The sequence below is a fragment of the Pristis pectinata genome, chromosome 4 (genome assembly GCF_009764475.1).
Source record: "Pristis pectinata isolate sPriPec2 chromosome 4, sPriPec2.1.pri, whole genome shotgun sequence".
Taxonomy (NCBI): domain Eukaryota; kingdom Metazoa; phylum Chordata; class Chondrichthyes; order Rhinopristiformes; family Pristidae; genus Pristis; species Pristis pectinata.
Window position 1 is genome coordinate 55276529 of NC_067408.1, and position 27064 is coordinate 55303592.

General features: G+C 43.3%; 1 protein-coding gene across 3 annotated transcripts in view; it reads right to left on the minus strand.

Annotated features, from left to right (window-relative positions):
* LOC127569518 (serine/threonine-protein phosphatase 2A 55 kDa regulatory subunit B beta isoform) overlaps positions 1 to 27064 on the minus strand; it is a 493802-nt gene that overhangs the window by 104681 nt on the left and 362057 nt on the right. For all 3 annotated transcript variants that reach the window (XM_052014239.1, XM_052014240.1, XM_052014241.1), the window contains one exon: positions 1513 to 1610. In XM_052014239.1, coding sequence (XP_051870199.1) covers positions 1513 to 1610 — 98 coding nt within the window. The remainder of the gene's footprint in view (positions 1 to 1512; positions 1611 to 27064) is intronic.

Below are 27064 nucleotides of genomic sequence, written 5' to 3' on the forward strand. Positions count from 1 at the left end.
TGTTTCCGTGCTGTATGACTCTATAAAGCAAAATAAGTGTAATTAGACATTTTCAGCTAACTTTAACTTTTGTTCTTTGAATTTGCAATCTGCTTTTAATTATCTACAATTTTGCATTAAATATTTTTAAATGTCAGAGAAATGTAAAAACTAGAAAAATCAGTTACAGCTTCGACAACTGGCAAAGGCTTGGCAACACTCAGCCAGCTGTGAAAGGCTGTCAGTGATATTCGGGGTCAGGCCTCATCACTGTGTCACCACAGGGACCACACCACTGGACTGCAGGAGGCATGGAGCTTGTGAGATACTCTGGATGTGGAGAGGCTAACTGTGGGCGTGGGTATGATGGGATTCTGGGGGTGTGTGAACCCCTCCTAATTTCCTGTTCAGGTGCTGGCTTGGATATTGTTCCTGAGGAATCAGGGAATTACTCTGCTGCATTCGTTGGGAGGACCTTCCCACTCCATCTGTGAGTACAAAGCAGAGAGCTGTAGATTGGATGGCCCTTTCACACACTTCCAATATTCTGGCTGGTGGAGGAAGCTGAAATTTCATCCACAGGGTGTGTAACTGTTGGCTACCTCTCCAACTATGAAGCAGTCACAACTCTGCTCAGTCCTGCTGCACTTGTGATGTGTACTACCAAAGCCAGCAGTGTCCTGATCATGAGAAAGCTGCCTGTTCTGTCACTGCTCCAGCCTGCCAATGTTCTATCCAGTCTGAGACCCTATTGCTGATCTGGCTGAAATCCATAGGTTTTACTATGTACAACCATTAAACTGACCATCTGTTAATAATCTGTAACACACTAAATGAACTCACCCAATCTTAAGTCAACTGTTATGGACTGGCTGTAAAACAATTAGAGAGTAAGGTTCTACAGCACTTCTCACAACCTCAAGATGTCCAACATGATTTACAGCCAGTGAAAATTTCTGAATACTGTACTGTAGAAAATACGCAGCCAAATGGTACAAGAATCCACAAACAGGAGTGCATAAATGATAGGATGTTCACTTGTAATGAGTTGGTTCAGGGTTTGATATGATAAGGGCATCAGGGAGAACAAACTTCCTTTCTTTAAATAGCAAAATAGGATATTTTATAACACTCTGACAGGAAAGAGGGCTTCATTTTGATGTTTCACGCCAAGATTTTGAGCTCAAGTCCCTGGAACTGACTCAAGCCCACTATCTTCTGACCCAGATTACAATGGTTTCTTGGTTCCGCTCTCTTTGCATGAATACTTAAAGAAACCACATACTTGCACTATGAAAGAAAAGGCATGCACAGTTTGACAGCTGCAACAGATCTGTCAGTATTAAGAAGGATATTAAAATGCAGCCTCGTAAAAGCCTGAGGGGAAAAAAGTTAGCGCGTCAGATACAGGAATACATTTTCCAAATCACTCCTTGGGAAGCTTTAAGGTTCGATAACAATGCGGCTTGGAAATCAGCAGGATCCTGCCTAATAGGAACAAAACAGACATGCTGGCTTTTCAGAATAACTCACCTCCTGCTCCCTCTGAAATATTACAACTCGACCCCCCTTGTCCCCTGTCGCTAGCAGTTCTCCTGTGCTGTTGAATTCTACCGTTGAAATAATGTCGGCTGAAAAACAAAAGCAGAGACAAAATGCAAGTTAAGGAATTTGTTTGCATTTAACAAGTAGTCTAACCTCACCTCCCCATTGTCCGCTACAGCAGGTAGTTTAAACTCAGCTTATTTCTTCAATGCTCCATGCTAAGTCTTTGTATTGCCAGTCCTTTGCCTCTACCAGACGGACTGCAAAGGTTCAGGGATGCTGCTCACCATTATCTTCTCAAGGGCTACATGTCAGTGACTCCAGATCCCAAAATATGAATAAATTAAAAAAAAACACCTCTGAGCAGTTGGTAGCTCAGCAGGACACCCAAAGGCAGGTGTATATTGAGGGCAAGGGCCAAGAAGGGAGAAGAGATCCTATACCAGTGGCAAGAAAGATTCCCACACGTCAAGCTTTTTTGGGCTTGAAACATTTGGACCAATGTAAAGTGCATGGCCTTGTGATTTTCATCAATGGAGATTTTCACTGAAGCACCTTATTGATGATGTCCTGTGTCTTTGTGACATCTCGACATCACTGGGTCAAATATTGACACTGAAGATGTTGCCAATGATCACCACCACTTCTGCAATTTTTCTCCACTTCTTATCAAACCTGCAATTTTCAAATTAAGAATACTGATATAGGAATATGAAAGCTACAATGGGACCAGTATAAGTGAATTGATGCTTCACTTGGTATCGCTGGATGGTGGGATGGGAAGAGGTAAAAGGGCAGGTGTTACATGGGAAGGTACCATGAGAGGGGGCATCGGTGCTGGTGGAGATGGAAGGGAAACCGGAGATTTGTGGAGGGAATGGTATTTTCAGAATGCTGAGAGGGGAAGTTATGCTTGGTGGCATTATGATAAAGGTGGTAGAAAACAGGGAGGTTGACTCATAACATGGAGGTTAATGGGGGGGTTGCGGGGGAGATGAAGACGAGCAGTACCTAACCTTGCTCTGGGTGGATGGTGAGGATCTGAGGCTAGAAATATGGGAAATGGAACACAGTTGAGAGCACTGTTGAATTTAGGGAAGGCATGGTTAGGGAAGAAGGAAGACATCTCAGAAGCTCTGGTGTGTCTTCATCAGAACACATATGTAATGTTGAGAGTATCCTGACTGGTATGCATCATAGTCTGATACAGCAATTCAAATGCGCAGGAATGTAAGAAGCTGCAGAGAGTAGTAGACTCAGCCCAATACATCACAGGCACATCCCTCCCCACTATTGGTAGTATCCACAGGAGGCGCTGCTTCAAGAAGGCAACATCCATCATCAAAGATCCCCACCATTTGGGCCATGCCATCTTCTTGCAGCTACCATTGGGCAGGAGATACAGAAACCTGAAGACCCACACCACCAGGTTCAAGAACAACTACTTCCCTTCAACCATTTGGTTCTTGAACCAACCGGCACAACCTTGATCACTACGGTTTAGCAACACCATGACCACTTTGATCACCTTGCACTAAAACTGACTTTTTTTTTTGTTCTAATTGTGTTCTTCCTGTAAAAATTGTGCATAATTTGTGTTTGATTTATGTTTTTCTTGTGAAGGCTACTTATATGATGCTGTGTGCCTGTGATGCTGCTGCAAGTAAGTTTTTCACTGCACCTGTGCATACATGTACTTGTACATATGACAGTAAACTCAACTCGAAACTGGTAAAATGGAATGGAGTTGCTACAGGAAGCATTCACAGTATCCATTACTTTTAAGACTCTCGGATTCACTGTTCCATCACCACCATCATTCCCTCCCCCCCTTTTCAGGGCACCTTCCCACTTGTCCTTTTACCTCTTCCTCTCCCACTTTCGAAGGACCCAAACGCTCCTTCCAAGTAAAGCAACAATTAATTTGTAATTCCAATTGAGGACATTGCAGTTGATGCTCATAATAATATGGTCTCCCTTGTTGGAGAAAGCAAACACAGATTGTGTGACTGCTTTTCAAAACAACTCCATTCAGTCTGTATTCTGTGCTTGCTGCTGCTTGTCACCTTAATTCTCCATCCACTCTGGCCTCTCTACCACTCGGCTTTTACATTGTTCTAACAAAGAAGGAACATCATCTCATCTTCTGACTATGCTACAGCCCTTAGGACTTAACATTGAACTCAAGTTTCAGATAACAAGCCTTCCCAGTTAGTATCAGAACATGTCAGTTCTGATGAAAGATCATCAATCTGTAATATTAACTAATTTTTCTCTGTTAACAGATGCTGAGTATTTCCAGCATTCTCTTTTATTTCAGATTTTCAACAGCTCCAGTATTTTGTACCCCACAGTTCAAGAATTGTTCTTTTTCTTCTCTCTCCTCATTTAACTTCTTTCCTTTACATCTCCTCCAGGTAGATCAGCTGTGATTCACTGCCCTCGCTAGTGGGCACCACGTGTATCATTCAGTCTTCTCACTCCCCAGTGTCCATCCTATCACAGTTCTCTCCATTCCTCCCATTTCTCTGCAACGCTGTAACATGCTGATTTCCAACTTTTCTCAGTTCTGACACAATAATCAACCCAAAATGTTAATTCTGCTTCTCTCTCTGCACAAGATGCCTGATCTGCAGAGTTTTTCCAACATTGTTTGAGATTACATAACCAAAAGGCTATAATTCAAGATAACAAAGGACAAGAGGAGGTAAAAATGCACAACAGTTATCCAAAATTACCAGAACATTTAGAATAAAGATGCTGAAATGCTAATTATCTAAAGTTGTTGAACTCGATAGCAAGAACCAAAGATGAACTGGCAGGTGACTGGAAGTTGGCCAGTACAGTAACTAGCATTCCAGCATTTTTATTCCAAATTTCTTTAGTAATTTCCATTAAATAGTTTGCTTTGCCACCTTCCGTATCCTTGCATTCGCCTGCATTATCAACTGCTTTGTGTCTCCTCTCCTTGTCATTGACCTTGTCTGTATGCTCTCCTACTCTTCACCCCAAATAAAAACTAAGTGCTGGAAATACTCAGGTCAGGCAGCATGCATGGAGAGAGAAATAGTTAACATTTCTGTTCTCATTAAAAGTCACTGACCTTGTATTCCGTTCTCCCCACTTACTATCCTATTCTCTCTCACATGCCCATCAACTCCCTCTACCCCCATCCCACTTCCCTCCACTGTTCTCCTGCTACCCACCTGTACTATGGGCAATTTTACAGTAGGCAATTAACCAAGGACGATGATGATATTGTGACTCTGCCATGGGATAGAGATACATCGAGTGAGTAGGTGAAAACTTGGCAAATGGAGTTTGATATGGGGAAGTGTGAGGTCATGCACTTCAGTAAGAGGAATCAAAAGATAGATTAGATAGATAGATAGATATCTTAATTAGTCACATGTACCTTGAAACACACAGTGAAATGCATCTTTTGCGCAGAGTGTTCTGGGGGCAGCCCACAAGTGTCACCACACTTCTGGCGCCAACGTAGCATGCCCACAACTTCCTAACCCGTATGCCTTTGGAATGTGGGAGGAAACCCATGCAGACACAGGGAGAACATACAAACTCCTTACAGACAGCGGCGAGAATTGAACCCGGGTTGCTGGCACCATAATAGTGTCATGCTAACCACTACACTACCATGCCTGCCCATAAATGTTCAGCTGAAGAATAGCAGAGGATGGTTTTTGATCCATTGACCTCTGGGTTATGGGTCCAGCACAGATTATTATCTCAATGGAGAGAGATTGCAAACAAGTGAAGTACAGAGGAATCTAGGTTTCTTGTGCATGAATCACAAATAGTTAGCAGGCAAAAGTAGCAGGTAATTAAGGCGGCAACTGGTGCATTGGCCTTTATTGCAAAGGAGTTGAAGTTTAGAAACAGAGACGTTTTCTAACAGTTGTACAGGGTGTTGGTGAGCCAACATCTAGAGTACTATGCACAGTTCTGGTCCCCTTACCTAAGAAAGATAATAGCAGCATTGCAGATTCACCAGGCTAATTCCCAGGATGAGAGGATAGTTCTATCAAAAGAGGTAAAAAGGTTGGGCCTGTAACTAAAATTTTGCGAGTAGTAATGACATTTGTCATTAGTAACTTAGGTCTGATTTTAATGTTACTTGGTTTGTTCTGCACTTCCCCATCAGTGGAAATAGTTTCCCTATCTACTCCAACAACTCCCAGAATTGTTGCAAACATCCTTTAATCTTTACTCCACAGATCACTCTGTACCTGTTCCATTATGCCTGTGCTGGGTACTGATCATAGTTATGAGTAGCTCTTTGTATTGCACAAGATGCATGCCCCAGCAGTGCATTCAAGGCTGATTTGCCTTCTGCTCGTGGCCTGCCCTAGCTTGCCCATCCGTTTAACGGCGATGGGAAGAGCCACATTGTATGTTCCAATTCCCTCAGAAGCCTGCTAGAAGGAGTGTTGTAATAAAATGAGCTATGAGCAATTCCCTAGTGTTACAAGAGGGGAATCGATTTGGAGGGATTCCAGGGATTGTGAAACAGGCAGCCAGTTATAATAAGCAAAGCTTTACATCCTCACCACTGCAAATCTGGAAAATTAGTCAGAACCCAAATATTGACTCTTCTGTCACCTGTAAACACCCAATCCTATACTCTGCTGAAATAAAGATTCCTCTTTATTCCTAGTCAGTTTATTTTAAGGATTATTGTTTTCATTCCTTCTTACAGCTTTTAAGGTCCAAGCTTAGATTAACCCATCACCAAGAGTTCATTTCATTGATCCTACAGCGCTAAGCCCTTCACTTTAATTTCACAGTTTTAAAATAGAACACCACTAACTACTGTGCTTCCCATTTACCTTCTGGCAGTCTTACCCGTACAGCTGGACTGAAGGGCTACAACACATCTACCAAAATGCATTCTGTACCCAAGAGAATGGAGCAACTAAATTATTGCTGCAAACTCAGTCACCAGGAAAACATCACAACAAGCAGCACCAATTCAGTTACTGCAGATTTGTGAGCGGGAGTTTGTTTCTTCTGAATATTAATAGGATGTGTGTGCTTTATTATTCATCTCAGCTCTTGCCATCTGGGCTGTTCACAGCCCATCAAATCGATGCACTACCGAAGAAATTTTTTTTATATATATGAGATGATACTTATTACTGAATTTCAGTGTACAGTGCAGAGCCAACCAGACCCAGAAGGTTGCTCTCAGTCTCTACATCACAAACCAGTCCGTCCACAGAAATTAGTGAAAAATAACCATTAGTCAGTCCTAGTGAAGACAAAGTATGATCTATGTAGTGAGGACATCTTTCATTGTGCACTGCACCATTCCCACTTTGCTAAATGGGAAAGATCAAGATCTATTACCTTGTACACAAAGCTATAGAAAGGCAAGGTTGATCATAACCAAAAGTGCTGCTGTATCCAGTTAAGAAAGGTGCTGAAAATCAAGCAATTAATGAGAGGACTTGGCTCCAAGATCCTCATCCTCAATTTAAGGCAAGTCCTATTGACACTGAACTGTTTTTAAGAACCTCTAGGTAAAAGCACCAAGAGGACTCTGTGTCTACTGTTGGGCTATACTGGCTCATTCCACAAGTCATTAATCAGTTAAGTGCATGTAATACAATGAAACCAATGGATGTTGCCTGATTCCATTATGTAGTACTGAAGATGTATGCATCAGAATCACAATAACTGTTACAATTAGTGTAGAAGTTTGGTCGGGTACATTTTATTTATAAAAACCCTGCACTTGGGGCAGCACGGTAGTGTAGCGGTTAGCGTGACGCTATTACAGCGCCAGCGATCGGGGTTCGATTCCCGTCGCTGTCTGCAAGGAGTTTGTACATTCTCCCGTGTCTGCGTGGGTTTCCTCTGGGTGCTCCGGTTTCCTCCCACATTCTAAAAGACGTACGGGTAGGTTAATTTGGGTTTAAAATGGGTGGCGCGGACTTGTTGGGCCAGAAGGGCCTGTTACCACGCTGTAAATAAAAAAATTTTTTTAAAATTTTTTAAAAAGTTTATAAATCTAACACAGCCAACTATAGGAGGACATCGTCATACAAAATGGAAACAGGCCCTTTGACCCACCAAGTCCACGCCAACCATCAAGGACCCATTTACACTAATCCCATTTTATTCTCACCAGCTTCCCATCAACTCCCCCTGGATTCCACCACTCATCTACACATTGGGGAAAATGGTCAATTAAGCTACAAAGCTGCACATCTTTGGGAAATGGGAGGAAACTGAAGCACCTGGAGGAAACCCACATGGTCACAGGGAAAACATGCAAATTTCACACAGACAGCACCAGAGGTCAGGGTTGAACCTGGGTCGCTGAGCTGTGAGGCAGCATCTCTACCAGCTGCGTCACTGTGCCTCCCTACCTACCAACCAGCATTGCCTCAATCATCAGAAAAGTGATGGAACAGTGGAACTGTGCAACACCTACACAAAATAGCCTGTCCACTGGTGCATGAAGCTGTGGGAGATTTTACCAAACCCAGTCAACTTCAGAAAGTTTTGACCCAGAAACGATCATGACAGAATGTTAGGGGAAAGGCAACAGTAAATTCACCTGACATTGACATAGGATGCAACCATGCTTAGTGCCAGAAATCTAAGCTGACGTCACTACTGCAAGAAAAAAAAATTCCCTGGCGCTTGGTTACAGCTACTTCAATCAGAGATAATCATAAGAAGCTTGGAGTTCCCAAAGTAATGTATTCAACAGCTTAATCACTGCCTTTCTCTCCACTATAATATCGCAGGTGAGACAATTACCATCAAAGTATAGCTCCAGTCATTCATTAACTCAGCAGCCCTTGTCAGAAAATATAAACAGAAAATAGGAAACAGGAGCAGGAGTAGGCCTTCTGGCTTTTGGAGTCTGTTCTGCCATTCACTACAATCATCTTTTTCAATGCCATATATCTGTTCTCTCCCCATAGCCCTTGATGACTTTTGTGTCCAGAAATTTACCTCCTTAAATATTTAGCAACTTCATCACCATGGTCCTTTTAAATAGTGAATTGCATAGGTTCATACTCTCAGAGTAAAGATATTTCTCCTCATCTCAGTCTATAAAATCGTGAGGGGCATAGATAGTGTGAATGGACTCAGTCTTTTTCCCCAGGGTTGAGGAAATCAAGAACTAGAGGGCATAGGTTTCAGCTAAGAGGGGAAAGATTTAAAGGGGACCTGAGAAGCAACTTTTTTTTACACACAGAGGGTGGTGGATATATGGAATGAGCTGCCAGAGGAAGTGGTTGAGGCAGGTACAATAACAACTTTTAAAAGACACTTGGACAGGTACATGGATAGGAAAGGTTTAGAAGGATATGGGCTAAATGGGGTTAGCTTGGATGGGCATCTTGGTTGGCATGGAGCAGTTGGGCCGAAGGACGTGTTTCTGTGCTGTATGACTCTATGGAGTCCGAAATCTCTTGCTCTCCAGCTTGAGACTATGACCCTTTATTCTAGACAGCCCATCCAGCAGAAATATTCCTCACATCCAATCTGTCTAGCCCTGGCAGAATTTTGCAATTTTCTATTAGATCCTTTCTCATTGTTCTAAACTCTAGTGAATACAAATCTAATTCCTCTTCATATACTGTCCCTCCCTCCCAGAAACCAGTCTGTTTAACATTTGTTAAATGTTAACTCCTTCATTGGTATGTATATCCTTTGTTAGGTAAGGAGACCAAAACTGTACGCAATTCTCTAGGTGTGTGGTCTCAGCAAAGCCCCAAGTAGGTTGAGCAAGAGAAGATACGATTTGCTGCCCTAATTACTTGCTTCACCTGCTTGTTTGCTTTCAGTGACTGGAGTACAAGGCCATCCAATTCTCTTTGCAGATTATCAGTCCTGGAGATTTATTGGCATTCAAACTCCGCATTCTCCAAGGGCCAACCATCTGCTTGGACAAATGGCCCTGACACAAGGCTTGGTCATGCAGCAACATATTCAGCCTACTTAAGCAATATCTATTTCTAATAAACTAATCCAGAACTAAACTTTAAACTATGGCTTATGGCCTGCTTAATTGTTTCAAACTGAAATGGAAACTGCATCCTATGGATTCAACCTTAATTGTTTCGTGAATTAATAAAAGTCATAAGTAACGTATTCAGTTAACCAGAGTCATACAGCATGGAATCAGGCCCTTTGGCTCAACTGATCCATGCTGACCAAGCTAGTCCCATTTGCCTGCATTTGGCCCATATCCCCCGAAACCTTTCCTATCCATGTACCTGTCCGAGTGCCTTTTAAATGTTGTTCATGTACTTGCCTCAACTACTTCCTCTGGCAGCTCATTCCATATATGGACTACTCTCTGGGTAAAAAAGATGTCCCTCAGGATTCTATTATATCTCTCCTCTCTCACCTTAAACCTATGCCCTCCAGTTCTTGATTCCCCAACCCTGGGAAAAAGACTGAGTGCATTCATTCTATCTATGCCCTCATGATTTTATATACCTCTAGATCTTATACACCTCTAGATACCTCATTCTCCTACGCTCAAATGAATAAAATCCTAGCCTACTCGACCTCTCTCTATAACTCAGTCCTTCAAGTCCTGGCAACATTCTCGTAAATTCTTTCTGCGCTCTTTCCAGCTTACTGCATCATTCCTATAGCAGGGTGACCAAAACTGAACACAATACTCCAAATGTGGCCTCACCAATGTGTTGTACAACTGCTACATAACCTTCCAACTTCTATTCTCAGTGCCCTGACTGAAGAAGGCCAGTGTGTTAAAAGCCTTCTTCACCATCTTGTCTACCTGTGACACTACTTTCAGTGAACCATGTACTTGTAGAACAGAGGGAATACAATTTCAACTGATTAGTACTGGTTAAATTATTGATCACTGTCCATTTTCCAAAAAGTGCAAATGATTGGCCTGAAAGGCAGGGTCAAAGGCTCAGGTTTATAGGATAACAGTCTACTTTCTCTGCTGCCTTTATCCAATGAACTTGATTCAACATTTCACACAAGGGTGTGTCAGCCAAGGCTCACTGCATAGACTGAAGCACGTAACCCAGAATGATGCTCCCATGCTGTGGTCAGTGAATGGAACAATATCAGCTGTGCTCTCTTCGAAGGAGATGTTAACTTGGAGCCCCAGTTGTCCCCTTAGATGAGCACAAGACCTCACAGTGCTATTTTGATCAGCAGGTTACTCCCACACATCCTGGACAATACTTACTGTATGGCCAATATCCATTATAGATTGAGTTGGATTGTGCCCACACTACCCTGCTTATTTACCTCATCTAGTCACGGGGGTTGAATGACCAGACTCCCCACACCTGAAAGGCTTCCCATGATGCAGTGCAGGCACAACGACCAGGACTGAGGTGGTTGCTGTCAAATGCTCTTCAGCAACAATTCAAATAGATTTACATAACTTTTAAAAAATAAATTTCATCAAAAATACTGAAATAATACAATGAAGAAAGGCTTTTTCCACTAGGTCGGTGGCCCCAGTCCAAGGAATGGAGTTGCCACGGAGCTCCTGGGTATTAAGCCTCGGGGGTGGGGGGGTGGTGGGGGAGCGCTGGATGTGGTGCAGCCTATCCCTCTCTCCGGTACGTCCCTAGTCTGCCACTGGGCTTGATAGCAAGTCCCAAGGCAGAGTGGCACACCAGGTGCACTGGCACCAGCCCTCCAGGTTATTTCAGGTTTCCTTCTCAACCAGAGCATGCACAAAGGCACAGTATGGTTCTGCAGCAAGTAGTGCTGCTGCCTCATAGGTCAATGACCCGGATTTTATCCTGAGCTTCAGTGTGGTGTGGAGTCAATGGGCTCTCCCTTTGATTTCCTCCAGGTATCCTGGTTTCCTCCCACATCCCAAAAATGAGCTGGTTGATTAACTGGCTGCTGTAAATTACTTCTGGCGTTGAGTAAGAGGAGAACTGGAGAGAGTTGATGAGCTTGTGAGTGACAATAGGCTACAGGAGAATAAGTGGGGAATGGAATTGATGGGAATGCTCTGAGAGCCAGCATAGACTCAATGGGCTGAATGGTCATCTTCTGTGTTGGAAGGAAGTGTTAGAAATGACATAGAAAGTCCTTAGGAAACACCAGCTGACCTGATTGGCTGCTGCAGCTCTCCAGTGTGACAGAAACTCCAGAACCAAGCAGGTCATAGGCTGGACAGCACTTTCGGGTTGACCTGAAATCACCATATTAATACAAATTCTTCCCTATTTAGTTCGACAGGTAGGTGGATTCCAAGGTTGGGCAGTTGGGAATCGGGGATTGCATTGCTCAGGTGCTGCACCCTCTCCTGTAGCTGATGATGAAACACAATGCAATGCAAAGGCTGAACAGAGGAAACTTTAACACATTGTCCAACATTACATCTAACCTGGCAGCACGTGGTGCCAGCTCTGAGTGCCAGAAATATTTACTGCTTTAAAGTAGATAAAAGAGAAAGTGTTGTACAACAAGTGGGCAGGTGACACACTGGAAAACAGGCAAGGCAACATTCTTCAAATCCTAGGATGCTTCTGGTCACCTCTTCAAATATCCTATGTGACTTGATATCAACTTGACTCAATGCCGTCACTGTCCAGCACTTTGCTTGCCTTTACTATGCTACACCCCTCTGAATGCACACCCAGGGCATCTCTAGCTTCCCCATGGTTACTCTACACTGATGTGATTGAGAAGATTTGGCTTGTCTACAAGGATTCTCTCAAACTTCTAGGGAGATGCTAGGGAGAGACTGGGTCCCCTTAGAAATCAGCAGGGCCACCTATGTCTCGAGTCACAGGAGATGGATGGGATTTTTAAAGAATGTTTCTCCTTGGTGTTTACTGAGGAGCGAATCGTGGTTGCTCAAGAGATAAGGGAAACAAGTGGAGATGTTTTGGAGAATATTCATATTACCAAGCAGTTGGTATTTTCAGCCTTACAGTGCATTAAGGTGGATAAATTCCCAGGACCTGACCGAGTGCATCTTCAAACTTTGTGGAGGGTAGAGAAGAAATTGCGGAGCGCCTTGTGGAGATATTTGCTTCATTGTTAGCCACTGGTGAAATTCCTGAAGAAAAGAAGGTGGCTAATGTTGTTCCATTGTTTAAGAAGAATAGCAAGGAAAAGCCTGGGAACTACAGGCCCGTCAGCCTGACATCAGTAGTGGGGAATTTACTGGAGGAAATTCTGAGGGACAGGATCTATTTACATTTGGATAGAGAGAGTCTGATTAGGAGGAGTCAGCATGGCTTTGTGCGTGGGAAGTCATGCTTGATGAACCTTTTAGAGATTTTTGAAGAGGTAACCAAAAAGGTCGATGAGGGGAGGGCAGTGGATGTTGTCTATTTGGACTTTAGCAAGTCCTTCGACAAGGTCCTGCATGGTAGGCTGGTCTGGAAGGTTAGGTCCCATGGAATCCAGGGAGAGCTATTTAGATGGATTCAAAATTGGCTTGGAGGTAGGAAGCAGAGTGTGGTGGTTGAAGGTTGTTTCTCAGAATGGAGGCTGCTGACTAGTGGTATGCCGCAGGGGTCGATGTTGGGACCCTTGTTATTCATTATTTATATAAATGACTTGGACATGAATGCACAAGGCTTGATCACTAAGTATGCGGTTGACATGAAATTAGGAGGTGTTGTTGATAGTGAAGAAGGTTATCATAGATCACAGGGGGATCTTGATCAGTTAGAGAAGTGGGCCAAGGAGTAGCAAGTGGATTTCAATACAGGTAAGTGTGCGGTGATGCATTTTGTCAAGTCAAACAAGAGTAGGACTATATAATGAATGATAGGGCACTAGGGAGCATAATGGAACAGAGAGACCTAGGAGTACAAGTGCATAGTTCATTGAAAGCAGTGTCACAGGTAGACAGGGTGGTGAAAAAGGCATTTAGCACACTGGCCATCAGTCGGGGCATTAAATATAGGAGTTGGGACATTATGTTGCATATGGATAAGTCATTGGTGAGGTTGCATTTGGAGTACTGTGTTCAGTTTTGGTCACCCTGTATTAGGAAAGACATGGTTAAACTGGAGAGAGTGCAGAACAGATTTACAAGGTTGTTGCCAGGACTAGAGGGCATGAGTTATATGGAGAGGTTGGCCAGACTAGATCTTTATTCCTTGGAACGTAAGAGAATGAGGGGCAACCTTATAGAAATGTTTAAAATTATGAGATGCATAGATAAGGTGGACCGTAACAGTCTTTTGCCCAGGGTATGGGAGTCCAAAACTAGGGGGCATGGATTTAGGGTGAGAGAGGAAAGATTTAAAAGGGACCTGAGGGGCACGCAGAGAGAGGTGAGTATATGGAACGAGCTGCCAGAGGCAGTGATTGAGGCAGCTACAATAGTATCATTTAAGAAGCACTTAAAAGATAGGTACATGGGGGGCAGGGCTTCGAAAGATATGGGCTGAATGCAGGAAATTGGGATTAGCTGGGTGGGCACCATGGTCGGCATTGACTCGTTGGGCTGAAGGGCCTGTGGCCATGCTGTATTGCTCTATGCGGTATCAAAAGTATTCTGACAGGTTGCATCTCGGCCTGGTATGGCAACTGCTCTGCTCTGGACCGATGGAACTTTCAGAGTGTTGAACACTGCCCAGTCCATCACAGGCTTGTCACCTCCTTCCATCCAGATTGCACAACTATACTTTGCACCATTCAGTTGTTTTGCGCTCGTTGCTGTATTTATTGTTGTATTTATTATTATGATGTATACTGTTTACTCTGTGAACTTCATGTGAGCTAGGAATTTCATTGCACCCTGGTGTATATGGCAATAAACTAATCTGAATCTGTTACTTCTGAAGAACGACATTTAGCCCTCATACAAAGGCATAGTTTCAGATTCCACACATACACTGATGTCAGTCAGTCAGTCCTCCTTCAGTCCCATCTCCTTGTATTACCTACTCCTGCATGAGCTGCCATTTCCTTCAGCTTTTCGTTGGGGAGGTCAACTCCATTGAATTCAGTGTCGCCAACTCCATTCCTCACCCTGGTCAGTAGACCATTAGTAATCTCCACATCCTACTCCTACCACATGGGCCAGTACTTCCACCTCTCCCATTTCTGACTCATTTTGCCAGGTGCTGACATTTTCCTTCAGGTCTATGTTTCCTCCAATGAGTCCATTGCCACCCATCCTTCAGTCTGCACAGATTCCAGTTTATCCAAGGCACTGGTGGCCTTGTCCTTCTCTTCACTTGTTCTTGGTGGTTTCTCGTACCCAAGTATCTCCAATTTAAAAATTCACAACCTCAGGTTTAAACCTCTTACTGTCTTCACATCTTCTGACTTCTGTACCCGCCTTTGTCCTTAGACTCCCTGTAGGTCTCTTCCAACCTTGACTATAAAGAAGCCTTGACTTAAAGGGACTTTATGAAAAGGCTACAATCAAACTGCAATGCAAGTGGTTACTTGTCCCTCGTGTCTTAGAGATGCGCTAGGGTACCCACATTCAATGCGCTCATCACCAATCTGACCATCACCCCTCCAGACCAGAGTCAATCCAAATGCCACTGTATCTGATCAGAGCCATATTGAAAGCTAATTCCAAGCAGGGTCAATGCAGACACCGTACCATCTTTCCCAGACTTGACCACCACTCGAAGAGCCAACACTAAACCCGGATGTTCCATCACAACACACACCTGACTCAACCCCAACACAGAGTTGGGTCCTTTGAGCTTGGATTGGGCAATCAGCCTCTGGAAAAAGAGCGACCAATTATTACCAGCTCTCCACTGTCAACGATCTTGTAAGTCTTCTTGAAAAGTACTTTCTGGCTTTACTGCAAGATTTCCTTATTTAAAAGTATACACACATTCATTTTTAGTAGTCAGCACTGAATCTGCTCTCATCATTTCAATCCCACGTATTTAAGATCATAACAATTCCGCTTAAATACTCATTTGCCCTCTACTCTTCCTTCACTAATTAACTTCAATCCACTTCCTGTGGTTAGGTTTGCCCTATTTACACCATTAAAAACTGATCAAAATTACAAAATGCTTTAAAAAAATCCAGCAGGTTTCTCTATGCATTTTATTTTGAACATCAAATGGAGCACTTTAAACTGAAAGTGGTGACCAGTAACATACAGTTGCCAATTGAAACATAATGATAGTGTCAAGGAGCATTAAATCTCCATTGACGCAGGAGCATGCTAATTGAGATAATAATAACGCATATAGATCTGGAAGAAGCCAGTTTAATCTTCAGTCTGTGCTGAGTCAGCAGATTTTAGCCAGGTAGCACTAAGTAACCATATTTAGACTCAGTGACATTGGGATAAGCTGGGAATTCATCTGCCTTTATTGCACTGCGACTTGTATGCTACGGCTGAGATGCCTGGAAGCACGAACACAACGTGAGCATATGACTTTATAACACCTATACTTGATTGGCAGTGTCACAGCAGGTGGGGCTGCTGCTTCACAGCTCCAGTGACCTGGGTTCGATCCTGACCTCCGGTGCTGTCTGTGTGGAGTTTGCGTGTGCTCCCTGTGACCACATAGTTTTCCCGAGTGCTCCAGTTTCCTCCCACATCCCAAAGATGTGCAGGTTGGCGGGGGGGGGGGGGGGGGGGTTAATTGTTTGCTGCAAATTGCCCCTGGTGTTCATGGGTGGGAGGAGTTGATGGGCATGGGATAGAGAATAGGTTACAGGGAAATGTGGGGTTATGGGATTGCTCTGAGAGCCAGCATACACTCGATTGGCTGAATGGCCAACGTCATAATGTGAGAAATGGGAATGTGGGCAGAATAAGTGGGGATATGGGGAAAATAAAGTGGGTGAGAGTAGCCTTAATGTAAAAATGGTTACTAGATGGTTGGCACAGACTTGGTGGGCCGAAGGGTCTGTTTCCCTGCTGCATCTCGCTATGGCTCTGTGACTAAATCGGATGCCCAGGTCACAGGAGAGGAATAGTCACTGAGGCAGGGGGAACAGAGGGCTTCTGGTACCTACAGGAATCTCCTGCAGGAGTCAGTGACCTGGGAGAAGACAGCAGGGGAGATTTTCCAGGCCTCCAACAGCCATGGAAGACGAGCAGTTAGCAGGCTTTTTGTTTAAAACAAAATGATGCACAGACAAACCACTGCTTTGGTCCCCATTTTGAATAGGCAGTCAGAAAGTTACTGAAACAAGAAAACAAGAACCATCCACTCGCTTACTTACGTTATAAAGGAGGCATTCCTCTGTTACAACAATTAAGGGTTTCAAGCAACTGCTATCAGAGGAAAGCAGACTCTTATTACTCATTGCCTCTTCCTCCTCCCCAGTGCTGCCTTGCTCCTGCCTGTACATAGACTCCAGGAAACAGTGTCAGGCTGACTGCACTTGACAAACACCTCTCTCCTCAGTGTAAATGCAACATGTTCCAATTTGCTTTATAAATGTTGCAATTGCCAATACTGAGTGTCATGAGAACAATTACAGCCACCTTGTATATGGATTGCAACATGTATGCAGCACATTCTCTTAATCTTTCAACAACTCATTAGCTTCGGAATTAATGATGAACAAGAGGAGAACAGGCTGGAAGCAGACAGCCAAGCCATTAAGGAAATGCAATCCCACCTGGAACTGGGAGCAGCCTTCCAACCTATTGGTAAGGAGGTTTAGAAGAAGGGTGCGGGAAGTGGTCGTGGAGGGAGCTTCACTCACTTGCTATCAGCAGTTATTTCTGATTTTGAAGGGAATTAAAAGCTGCACCACAGAGCATCACAAATGAGAGTTATCACACTTTGCAGGTGAAAGTAATTGGAGCTCCGGACAGAGTTATCAGAGAGATTTGAAATGAGACAACATCTGTTTCGGGACGTTGGGTGTCAGCATCAGCAAACCGGCTGCAACAGGGGCTTCACATTCAGAGGGATGTGGAATAATCAGCCTCAATCAAATGACATTTCTGTGTGACACTTGTTTAATTGTTGCAATTTGAAAACTGGCAAAATGGATTTGCAAAGCAAATCAATCAACATCCTCATTTTCCGGACCACAGACTCACAGTTTATTGCACAGTCAGGCATCTTTAGCTGTTCCCTAGCACCTTCTCAAGACTAACTATTCATAGTTAATCAATGCTGGCCCTGACAGCAATGAAAATGAAAATAGAAATTAAAATTGCATGTTGCTATGAAAATTGATAGGAGGTGCAAACCACACTGTCCAAAAGAGAGGAAGCAGATTTAAAAGCAACGTTCCAAAGGGATTTGGATCAAGTGGCAAAATACTGCAGGCCTGTAGGGAAAGAAAGGAGTAATGGGACCAAATGAATGACTCTTTCAAGGGATTGTTTAGACACAATGGGAGCACAGCACCTTATGGTTATTCACTGATTCCATGTCCCGTAAGGTTAAGCAACTGACCACAGGCTATGCTAAGGGAACAGACCAGTGAAAGGCAGACACCAAAACTGTAATTACTACTATTGTACACACTATCTCAATGGATTATACAAACATTAACAAACGTATGAAGGCCAATAGAAATTGCTTTGATATGGGGCTTATTACCATGTTTACGGTATTTCAAAGCACTTTACAACCAAAGTATACTTTCAGTGTAAATCACTGTCAGCATAGAACAGATGCAGCAGACAATTAGAGGAATCTTGTGAAGCATTGACCAAAACCTGTTTGAATGAAATTGGTTGAGGGACATACTAGTTAACAGGAACATAAGAACATACACAGGAGTAGGTTATTTGGCCCTTCACAGTTGCTCTGCCATTCAATGGCTGATCTTTCACCTCAGTGCCATTTTGCTGCACTAACCCCATTTCCCTCAATTTCCTTAATTTCTAAAAATCTATTGAGCTCTGTCTTGAATGTACTCAGCTCCACAGCCCTGTTGTGTACAGAATTTCAGAGGTTCATTGCCCTCTGGGTGAAGAAATTTCTTCTCATTTCTGTCCCAATGGTCGACCTCTTATTCTGTGACCCCTGGGTCCAGACACCACAGCCAGGGGAAACATTATCCCAGCATCTACTCTGTAAGAATTTTGTATGTTTCTATAAGATCAGCTTGCATTCTTCTGAACACTAGAGGAAGTACAACCCTGTTCTTCTTTGCATTGGGGCCATGGGATCTTTGCAATAACTCCAATGGTGAATCAGGACCATGACTAAAATACCCATCTTACTAGAAGTACAAAAACATATAGTTTCAGCTCTAAATTGCTCTCAAAGGTGATGCATTACCAAACTTCATTTTGGCAGACTCCCATGAGCCCTGTTCTACCAAGTACTCATCAAACCTGGATGTAATGATGATCTCTTTCAATGCTGCCCCAATCAGCCTTGATGGGCGCGGTCTACACTGTGGGAATTATATCTACACCAACCAGTCTCACGGGGGAAGTGCCAATTATACAACACGCACTAATTGACATCACCTCTATTTGCTCTCTGTACTTTGAGCATGTATACACAACATGCAGAGAGCCATGACATCTAAAGTTTCTTCTGTGTGAAGAGTGTGCTTTAAATGTCCCAATGTGATTGATTTTACTCTTTTAACCTCATGGCAATTTAAAGGTGAGTGTTATGTAAAGAATTTCTGGATTTCCATCTCTGATGTGACTCGATACCACAACATACTGACCCAGTGACAAGAGTGTTGTCCCCTGCACCATGATCTATATCTATCAGTTGTTGTTGAGTAGTAAGGGGAAATCAGCAATGGTATTCAACTAGTTTACTAAGTGGCTTAATGATAGCCAATTATGGCGACCAAGTGAAAACGAACACTTGCCAAAACAAAGTGGCCCTCCCCCACCAGCACACCACTACACAAACTCTGCAAAGTCATCAATATCAAAGCATCAAGAGGCAGGGTGAAACTTCACAGTTAAAATGTCACCACCTTCAACTTATTTACAATCAATGGTTTTTCTCATTTCTTTTGCCTTCTAAATCTGCCAGTCACAACTGTGTGGGGAACGTGTACCCTGTACCCTTATACCTACCACTGAAGTCAGATCTGTGCCAGTAACTTAGATATCTGCCCATTGTTTATGATAAAAAGGTGACTGGAGCTGATGTTTATGAAGTTCTTATGGGGAGGGGGGTGGAATTGTACAGAAATGATAGAAGTTTATAAAGTTATGAGAGGCATAGATAGGTCAGAAACTTTTTCCCAGGGTAGAAATGTCAAATACCAGAGGACATGCATTTAAGGTGAGAGGGGGAAAGTTTAAAGGAGATGTGCAGACAAGATTTTATTTTACACAATGAGTGGTAGGTACCTGAAACGGGCTGCCAGGTTAGTGGTGGAAACAGATATGAAAGTGGCATTCAAGAGGCTGTTAGGTAGACAAATGAATATACAGGAGGTGGAGGGATATTGATCATGTGCAGGCAGAGAAGATTTAGTTTAATTCGGCATTGTGCTCGTGCAGACATTGTGGGCCGAAGGGCCTGTTACTGTGCTGTACAGTTCTATGTTCTATAAATGATAACTTCAAGATGGGATGCTGATGTTTCATGGCTCCACCTCACTGTGTTTGGGTCAGATGCTGATGGAAAGCAAACTGCTGGGGGAAATGCTGTACAGTTTGACATGGTTGATGGGATTGAGCTGGAAACAGATTTCAAATCATTTTGCAGAATCATAGAATGAGGTCATTGTGCCCACCACATCTCTGCAGACTCTTTGAAAGAGATTTTCTTTCGGAGGCATTCCTGCCTGAAGCTCTCAGGAGAAGACTTTGGCTTGTCCTCATGCTTTTGGAGGAATCAACAGTCATTCAATGATCCTGCAAACTGACTAGCATGTGCCCCCCCATCAACCCTTGGCACCCCTGCCCCCACCACTCCCACCAACTGCCCAGAAAAATGAGGTGGGACGCTGCGTTGTAGGAGGAACAAAACTACCTTAGAATTGGGAAGTAGAGGAAGAGTTTGCTGGAGGATGGAGACTTGATGGAATAGATTCATGTCTGTTTTACCGTTTTACTGTTCCTGAGAGATTTAAAATGACAAAAGAAGCTTGGCAGATGAGGTACTGGGACCGAAGATTTGTTTAAAGTGGTAAACATCAGGAGGAGCTTAATGGACAAGAGAAATGAAGAGATTGAGAGGAAGATTAGAGGCCAAGCAAATGAAGACCACCAGTGGAGAAACTGTGCTAATTGGGAAGATGCTAACAATCCAAAGAGGAGTGAAGTTACTTCAGGAGGCAGTGGTATGGAGGAGGTTACAGTGATGGAGAAGGTGAGTCCAGGTAAACATTTAAACAGCAGCAACACAGAAAAAGCTGGAGGAACTCAGCAGGTTGGGCAGCATCTATGGAGGGAAGTGGATAGTCGACATTTCGGGCTGAGACCCTTCATCTGGACTGAAAGATAGAGGGGGGATAGCTGGTATATAAACCTGGCGAGAAGGAGTGGAGCAAGAGCTGGCAGGTGATAGGTGGATCCAGGTGACGAGGGTGACAGACAGATGGGGAAGGGAGAAGTGGAAAAAGCACCAGAAGCTGGGAGGTGATAGATGGAAGTGACAAATGGCTGAAGATGATGGAATCTGATAGGATAGGAAGGTGGAGCATGGAATCAAGGGAGGGAGGTGGGGAGGGCAGATGGGACCAGTGGGGGAGGGGAACCAGTGGGAGGAGTGGGTGGGTGATGGGCAGATGGAGAGAATGGAGGAAGGGAAAGAAACGGTGATGGGGCTGGGGTGAGGCTAGGAAGATCTGGGTAGATCTGGAGAAGAGAAAAAAGGGACAGAGAGGGAGCAGTTTATTGGAAGTTGGAGAATTCAATGTTCATGCCACCAGGTTTGTTAGATCTGGAGATGATGTTGTCCAGAAGGTTCTTCAGAAGTTAAGAATGAGGAGAAAATCTTATGGTTATGGCCATTTTATTGGATGTTAATCATGTCAGCCTGTACCAGCAAGCAAGGCAAATGAGAAAGCAACAAAGAACTTGACCACATGCTCGCCCTTTATACTGCAAACCAGTTTAAATCGGTTTAGATAAGGAAACCCGTGAACAGGTACTGCCTGAGTCACACTTCAGCTCTGCAGACAAAGAAACGACGGGAGTATAGAACCAAATATACTATGTTACAAATAGTTCACAGGCAAACAGATGATAATACAAACATATAAGCAAGCGTAAAGAAAGCTAAGACTACAAGGAAAAACACAATAAAAACAAATTCCAACAGGTTAGAACCATAGAACAATACAGCACAGAAAACAGGCCATTCGACCCTTCTAGTCTGTGCTGAAACATTATTCCGCTAGTCCCACTTCCCTGCACCCAGTCCAATAGAACCATAGAACAATACAGCACAGAAAACAGGCCATTCGACCCTTCTAGGTTGTAGACTACCCACGTGGAATGTGAGGTGCTGTTCCTCTAGTTTGCATTTAGCCTCGCCCTGGCAGTGGAGGAGTCCGAGGATGGACTGTTTGGTGTGGGAAAGGGGAGAAATAAAATGGCTGGCAACTGGGAGCTCCAGATGGCCACGGCGGACGGAGCGCAGGTGCTCAGCGAAGCATTTAAAGGCACAGTTTAGAATTTTAAACATGAGAATTTGCCAACCCTGGAGCCAATGTCAGCCAAGGAACATCAAATGACAATTTTGTTTGCTGTTACAAACTGAAGTGTTTAAATTCCTCAGCGACGGCACAGACAGGAAGGAGGGATCAATAATTTTGAAGATTTCTGTGTGCTTTTTTGGAAAGCTTGGGTTGTGCTGGGTAGAGTGCATAAATTGGTTTCCACTGCTATCTAATGTCTCGGAGGCAGACTGCACCAGAGAGTGCGGATGTAATTACGAGGGCTGGCTTGCATGAGTGATGATATCCCGCATCCCACGTTCTAATGGGAAGCAAATGCATCTTATCAGGACCCGGCACATTTGAACATTAAAAAAATGGGATTTGACCTCTGGTGTCTATCAAAAGTGGATTGGAAACAAATCACATTTACATTCAAATGTCCAGCCTGTTGCTCAGTGCCTCAGTGGATGCTGGAATCCAGGCTGCTAGGGCAGTCTGATTCTGAGCCAATGCGTAATTTACAAACAGCATACTAATACAGCCTCAGTCACTAGAGCTGCATTCGAGACATTGGAGAGTAGTGGAAACCAATTTATGGACATGTGACAGCACTGTACCCAGCACAACACAGGCTTTCCACAAAACACACAGAAATCCTCAAAACTATTGATTCCTTCTTTGTATCTACACCTTTCCTGAGGAATTTAAAGAGTTCTGGTTGGAACAGAACACAGAATTTTTTTTAGCTCATTGATCGAAACTGACTGCAGGTTTGGCAACTGCTCACTTGCATTTAAAACTCTAAACTATGTGCTTAAATGTTCCCCTGAACTCACCTTCTCCTTTGCTGTGATCTCACCCACACCACTGCCCTCTGAGATATCTGCACTCATTTCTGGTCATTTGCCCTTCCGCAGTTTTCACTCTTTCACCACTTGTGTTTATTCAACTAGGCTCCAAGCTTCCTCCTGAAATCTCCTTTAAAATACATCTGTTTGATGAAGCCTTTAGTCACCTGTCCCATTATTTTATATTTCATTTGTTACTACATTACGAGTGTTTTATCATTTTAAGTTGTATTTTTATCAAGACGTCTCCATTCTCCAATGAACTCCTGTAATTCTCCAAATTATTTCCGATGTGATTTTGTTCCACCTATTGAAGAAAACTCTGCTTATTCTTCTGAGCAGGGGAGTGAGTGGGTGGGGGGGGGGGGTGGTGGGAGGAGGCGGAGTAGGGGGTGACGGTTGGTTGCAGTACCGCAGAATGACTGGAGATCCAATAGAGAGCACCAGAACAAACCAGAGATATCTCCAGACTTTAGATCACCATTGTCCTGAAGTTTGTGAAGTCAGAACGCAGGAGCCCAGGTACAAAGCAGCAGCATCTTAGGGACAACATCTGGCTGGCAGCACATGTGTGAAGTCCTACACTGCAATATTGCATTTGGGAGATAGAAATCAGACACACACGCAGACAGATTTGAATTAATATTCAATCCCAGAACCTCCCAAACTGCTTTAAAATCACACAAGTTCTCTTGAAGTCCATAATTGTGATAATTACTCACAACAAGATCCCACACACAGAAACATGATAATTATTACCAGGTGATGGTGTTAACAATTGGTCAGGACATGGGCGGAACTCCTCTGCTCTTCAAAATAATGCCTTGGGAGTTTTCAACTAAGAGGGTGGTTAGGGTCTTTAATGCTGGGTCCAGGAGACAGCACCTCTAACTCTGTGGTGACATTCAGTCCTTCACTGGCAGCTCTGCCGAGATGTTATGCTTGAGGCTCTGGATTGGGACTCAAAGTTAAGAGTGATGATACTGAACCAAAGCTGACACATAAATATACAAACCAAGGTCAAAGAGGTCTCAAAGGCAGAAATAGGGAATAAATCCTAAAATAACCATTTCTCAAAGTGAAAATAAATTTGGAAAAAGCATATCATTTGACAGTAATTGTGCTATTTTGTAAAACCTATTTAATAATAAATAGTCATCATAAAATCCTGGTTAGTGACACAATTATCTTACTAGCATATGAAATCAGGGGAGATGGAAGTATGTCTTTTACCAGGATTTTATGATTACCTCTTGTTATTAAATAAGTTTTACATAATAGCAAAGGAGGGCACACTGACACACTGAGAGAGACTGTAATTAAAAAAAAAGCCAATCTTTGCCTTTCAAGTATTATCCAATTCCCTTTAGTGCTTCTGGCACTCTTTCAGACTGCCCATAATAACTTGATACAGAAGCAAAATTTCTCTCCATTTATTTATCATCGTAACCTAGTATCCTACCAGTCCTCCTGCCAATGAAAATAGTTATCAATCCTAATCAAAATGCTGTGATACTGAATACTGAATAAACCAGTCAAATTCACCCTTAACCTTCTCTGCTCTAAGGAGTCTCTCCAATAACTTCCAAGTATTAAGAGCAAGCGCGAAGTGGTGGTGGTGGAGGGGGGCATTAAACATGGAATTGGACTCTTGCTTGGGAGTATCAGCTCCTGGAAAGATCAGCTTCAATGGGTCAGATTGTCCTTCCTCATCCTGGGCAAATCATCTGCTTTCACACAAACTGAAACTGCTGACTATTGCCAAAGGAATAATCGACTAAAAATATAAGACTATAATAAGAAACAATGTCAAACCTCAAGAGCAAAGTAATTGTGTTTAGGAGTGTCAGCAGCTTTTATACTGAGTCAGCAATGTGTCTGTATTCTTTAGAGTTTAGAAAAATGAGGGGTGACCTTATTGAAGCAAATAAGGAGGCATGGCAGGATAGATGTCGGCATGTTTTTACTTGTGGGAGTCTCCAAAGAGGGAGCATAGTTACAAGACAGGGGCGTAATCATTTAAAACAGGGTTATGTAGAAATTTCATCTTGCAGAGGGCAGTGAATCTCTGGAATTCTCTACCTAAGGGTTGTGGAGGCTGGATCATCAGGAATATTTTAAGTGAAAGTAGATAAAGTTTTGAAAAATCAGGGAGTTGAAGATGATGGGGATTTGAGAGAGGAGGCACCGAGGCCCAGGGCAGATCAGCCATGATCATATTGAATGGCAGGGCAGGCTTGAGGGGCCTGGTGACCTACTCCTGAACGAATACTGTCGACAATGGGAAATATTTGTAAGTTACAGTGTTTAACATGTTAAATCAAGGCTTGGTTTAGTCTGTTCTCTGCCAGTCAATTTGTTCTTTAATGCATTAAAAAAATGATTATTATTGATATTAATGCAGAAGATTTCTACCAGCCCACCCAATGATTCATTCAGTTTCACAAACATTAAATTAAATAGGATTGGGAACTGGAAACTGATATCAGAATAAAATTGCTATTTTATTACTATTATTACATATTGTTAAATAGTATCCACTTGTTCCGTAAGGGAATGCTGCCGACTGTCACACATTTTGTAGATAATAGACAACGGTGATGAGGGAGGGAGGGAGTGAATACTTAATGCAGTAGATGGGATAGTAAACAAGCAGGATGCCTTGTTCTTAATGGTGTTGAGCTTTGAGAACTGTTGGAGCTGCATTTATGTAGACACCAGGAGAGCGTTCTATTATATTCCTGACTTGTGACATTTAGATGGTGGAAAAGCCTCGGGGTGTCAGGATGTGAATCACTCACCACAGGATACTAACCTCTGACCTGCTCACGTAGCCACAGTAGTTGTGTGGCTGAATTCAGTTGTGCTTCAGGAGATTGATGGTGGGGAACTCAGCAATGGTAATCCCATTGAATGTCAAAAGGTACGTGGTTAGATAATCTCTTGCTGGAGATGGTCATTGCCTGCAACTTATGTGGCACTGATTGTGTGCAGTTCTGGTCGTCTAGATATAGGAAAGATGTCATTAAGCTGGAAAGGGTGCAGAAAAGATTCATGAGGAGGTTACCGGGACTGGAGGGCTTGAGCCATAAGGAGAGACTGGATAGGCTGGGACTGTTTTCTCTAGAGCAAAGGAGGCTGAGGGGTGACCTTGTAGAGGTTTATAATAATCATGAGGGTCATAGATAAGGTGGATGGTCACAGTCTTTTTTTCCCAGGGTAGGGGAGTCTAAAACTAGAGTGCATAGGTTTAAGGTGAGAGGTGAGAAATTTGAAGGGGACTTGAGCGGCAACTTTTTCACACAGAGGCTGGAGGGGATGTGGAACGAACTGGCAAAGGAAATGGTAGAGGTGGATACAATTACAATATTTAAAAGACATTTGGACAGGTAGATGGTTAGAAAAGGTTTAGAGGGATATGAGCCAAATGCAGGCAAATGGGACTAGGTCAGGGAGGCAACTTGGTCAGCATGGAGGCATTGGGCCAAAGAGCCTGTTTCTGTGCTGTATAACTCTATGAGTATTACCTGTCACTCATCAGGCTATGCTTAGGTCTAGGTCTTGTTGTAGGCAAGCATTGGGTATTTGCTAAGCTGTTGAGAATGGAATTGAACATTGTGAGATCAATAGTGAACAATTTTTGGGGTTTGGGCATTTGCCTGACCAACTCCTGGGGCTGAGATGAATGATGTCCTACATCCACAACCACAACCACCTTCCTTTGTGTGTGAGGTATTACTCCAGCCAATGAAGTGTTTTCCCCTTGGTGTCCACTGACTTTAGTTTTACAAGCATCCTCACTGCCACAGGCTGCCTTGAGGTTAAGGGCAGGCACATCACTTTATCTTTGGAATTCCACTCTTTAGCTCCCGTGACAAGGTCCAGGGCCTGGTGGTTCTGGCAAAGGCCATGCTGAACACTGGTGACTAGGATTATGATTTACATTGCAGGAGCACAACTAGGAAACAGGTTCAATCTATGACATGATAATTTGAGCTCTGATGTCAGAAAATTCTTCCCAAACAGAGCAATCTGTCTCCATAAAGAGTGAAGCAGAAACATTGGAATAATTTAAGAAATGAGTAGATGTCCCAATGGAGAGATGATAGGAGTGAATTCAGATAGACTGAATAGCCTTCCATATTGAATCAAGCAGAGTGTAAAATGGCAGGGTTTTAATGCAA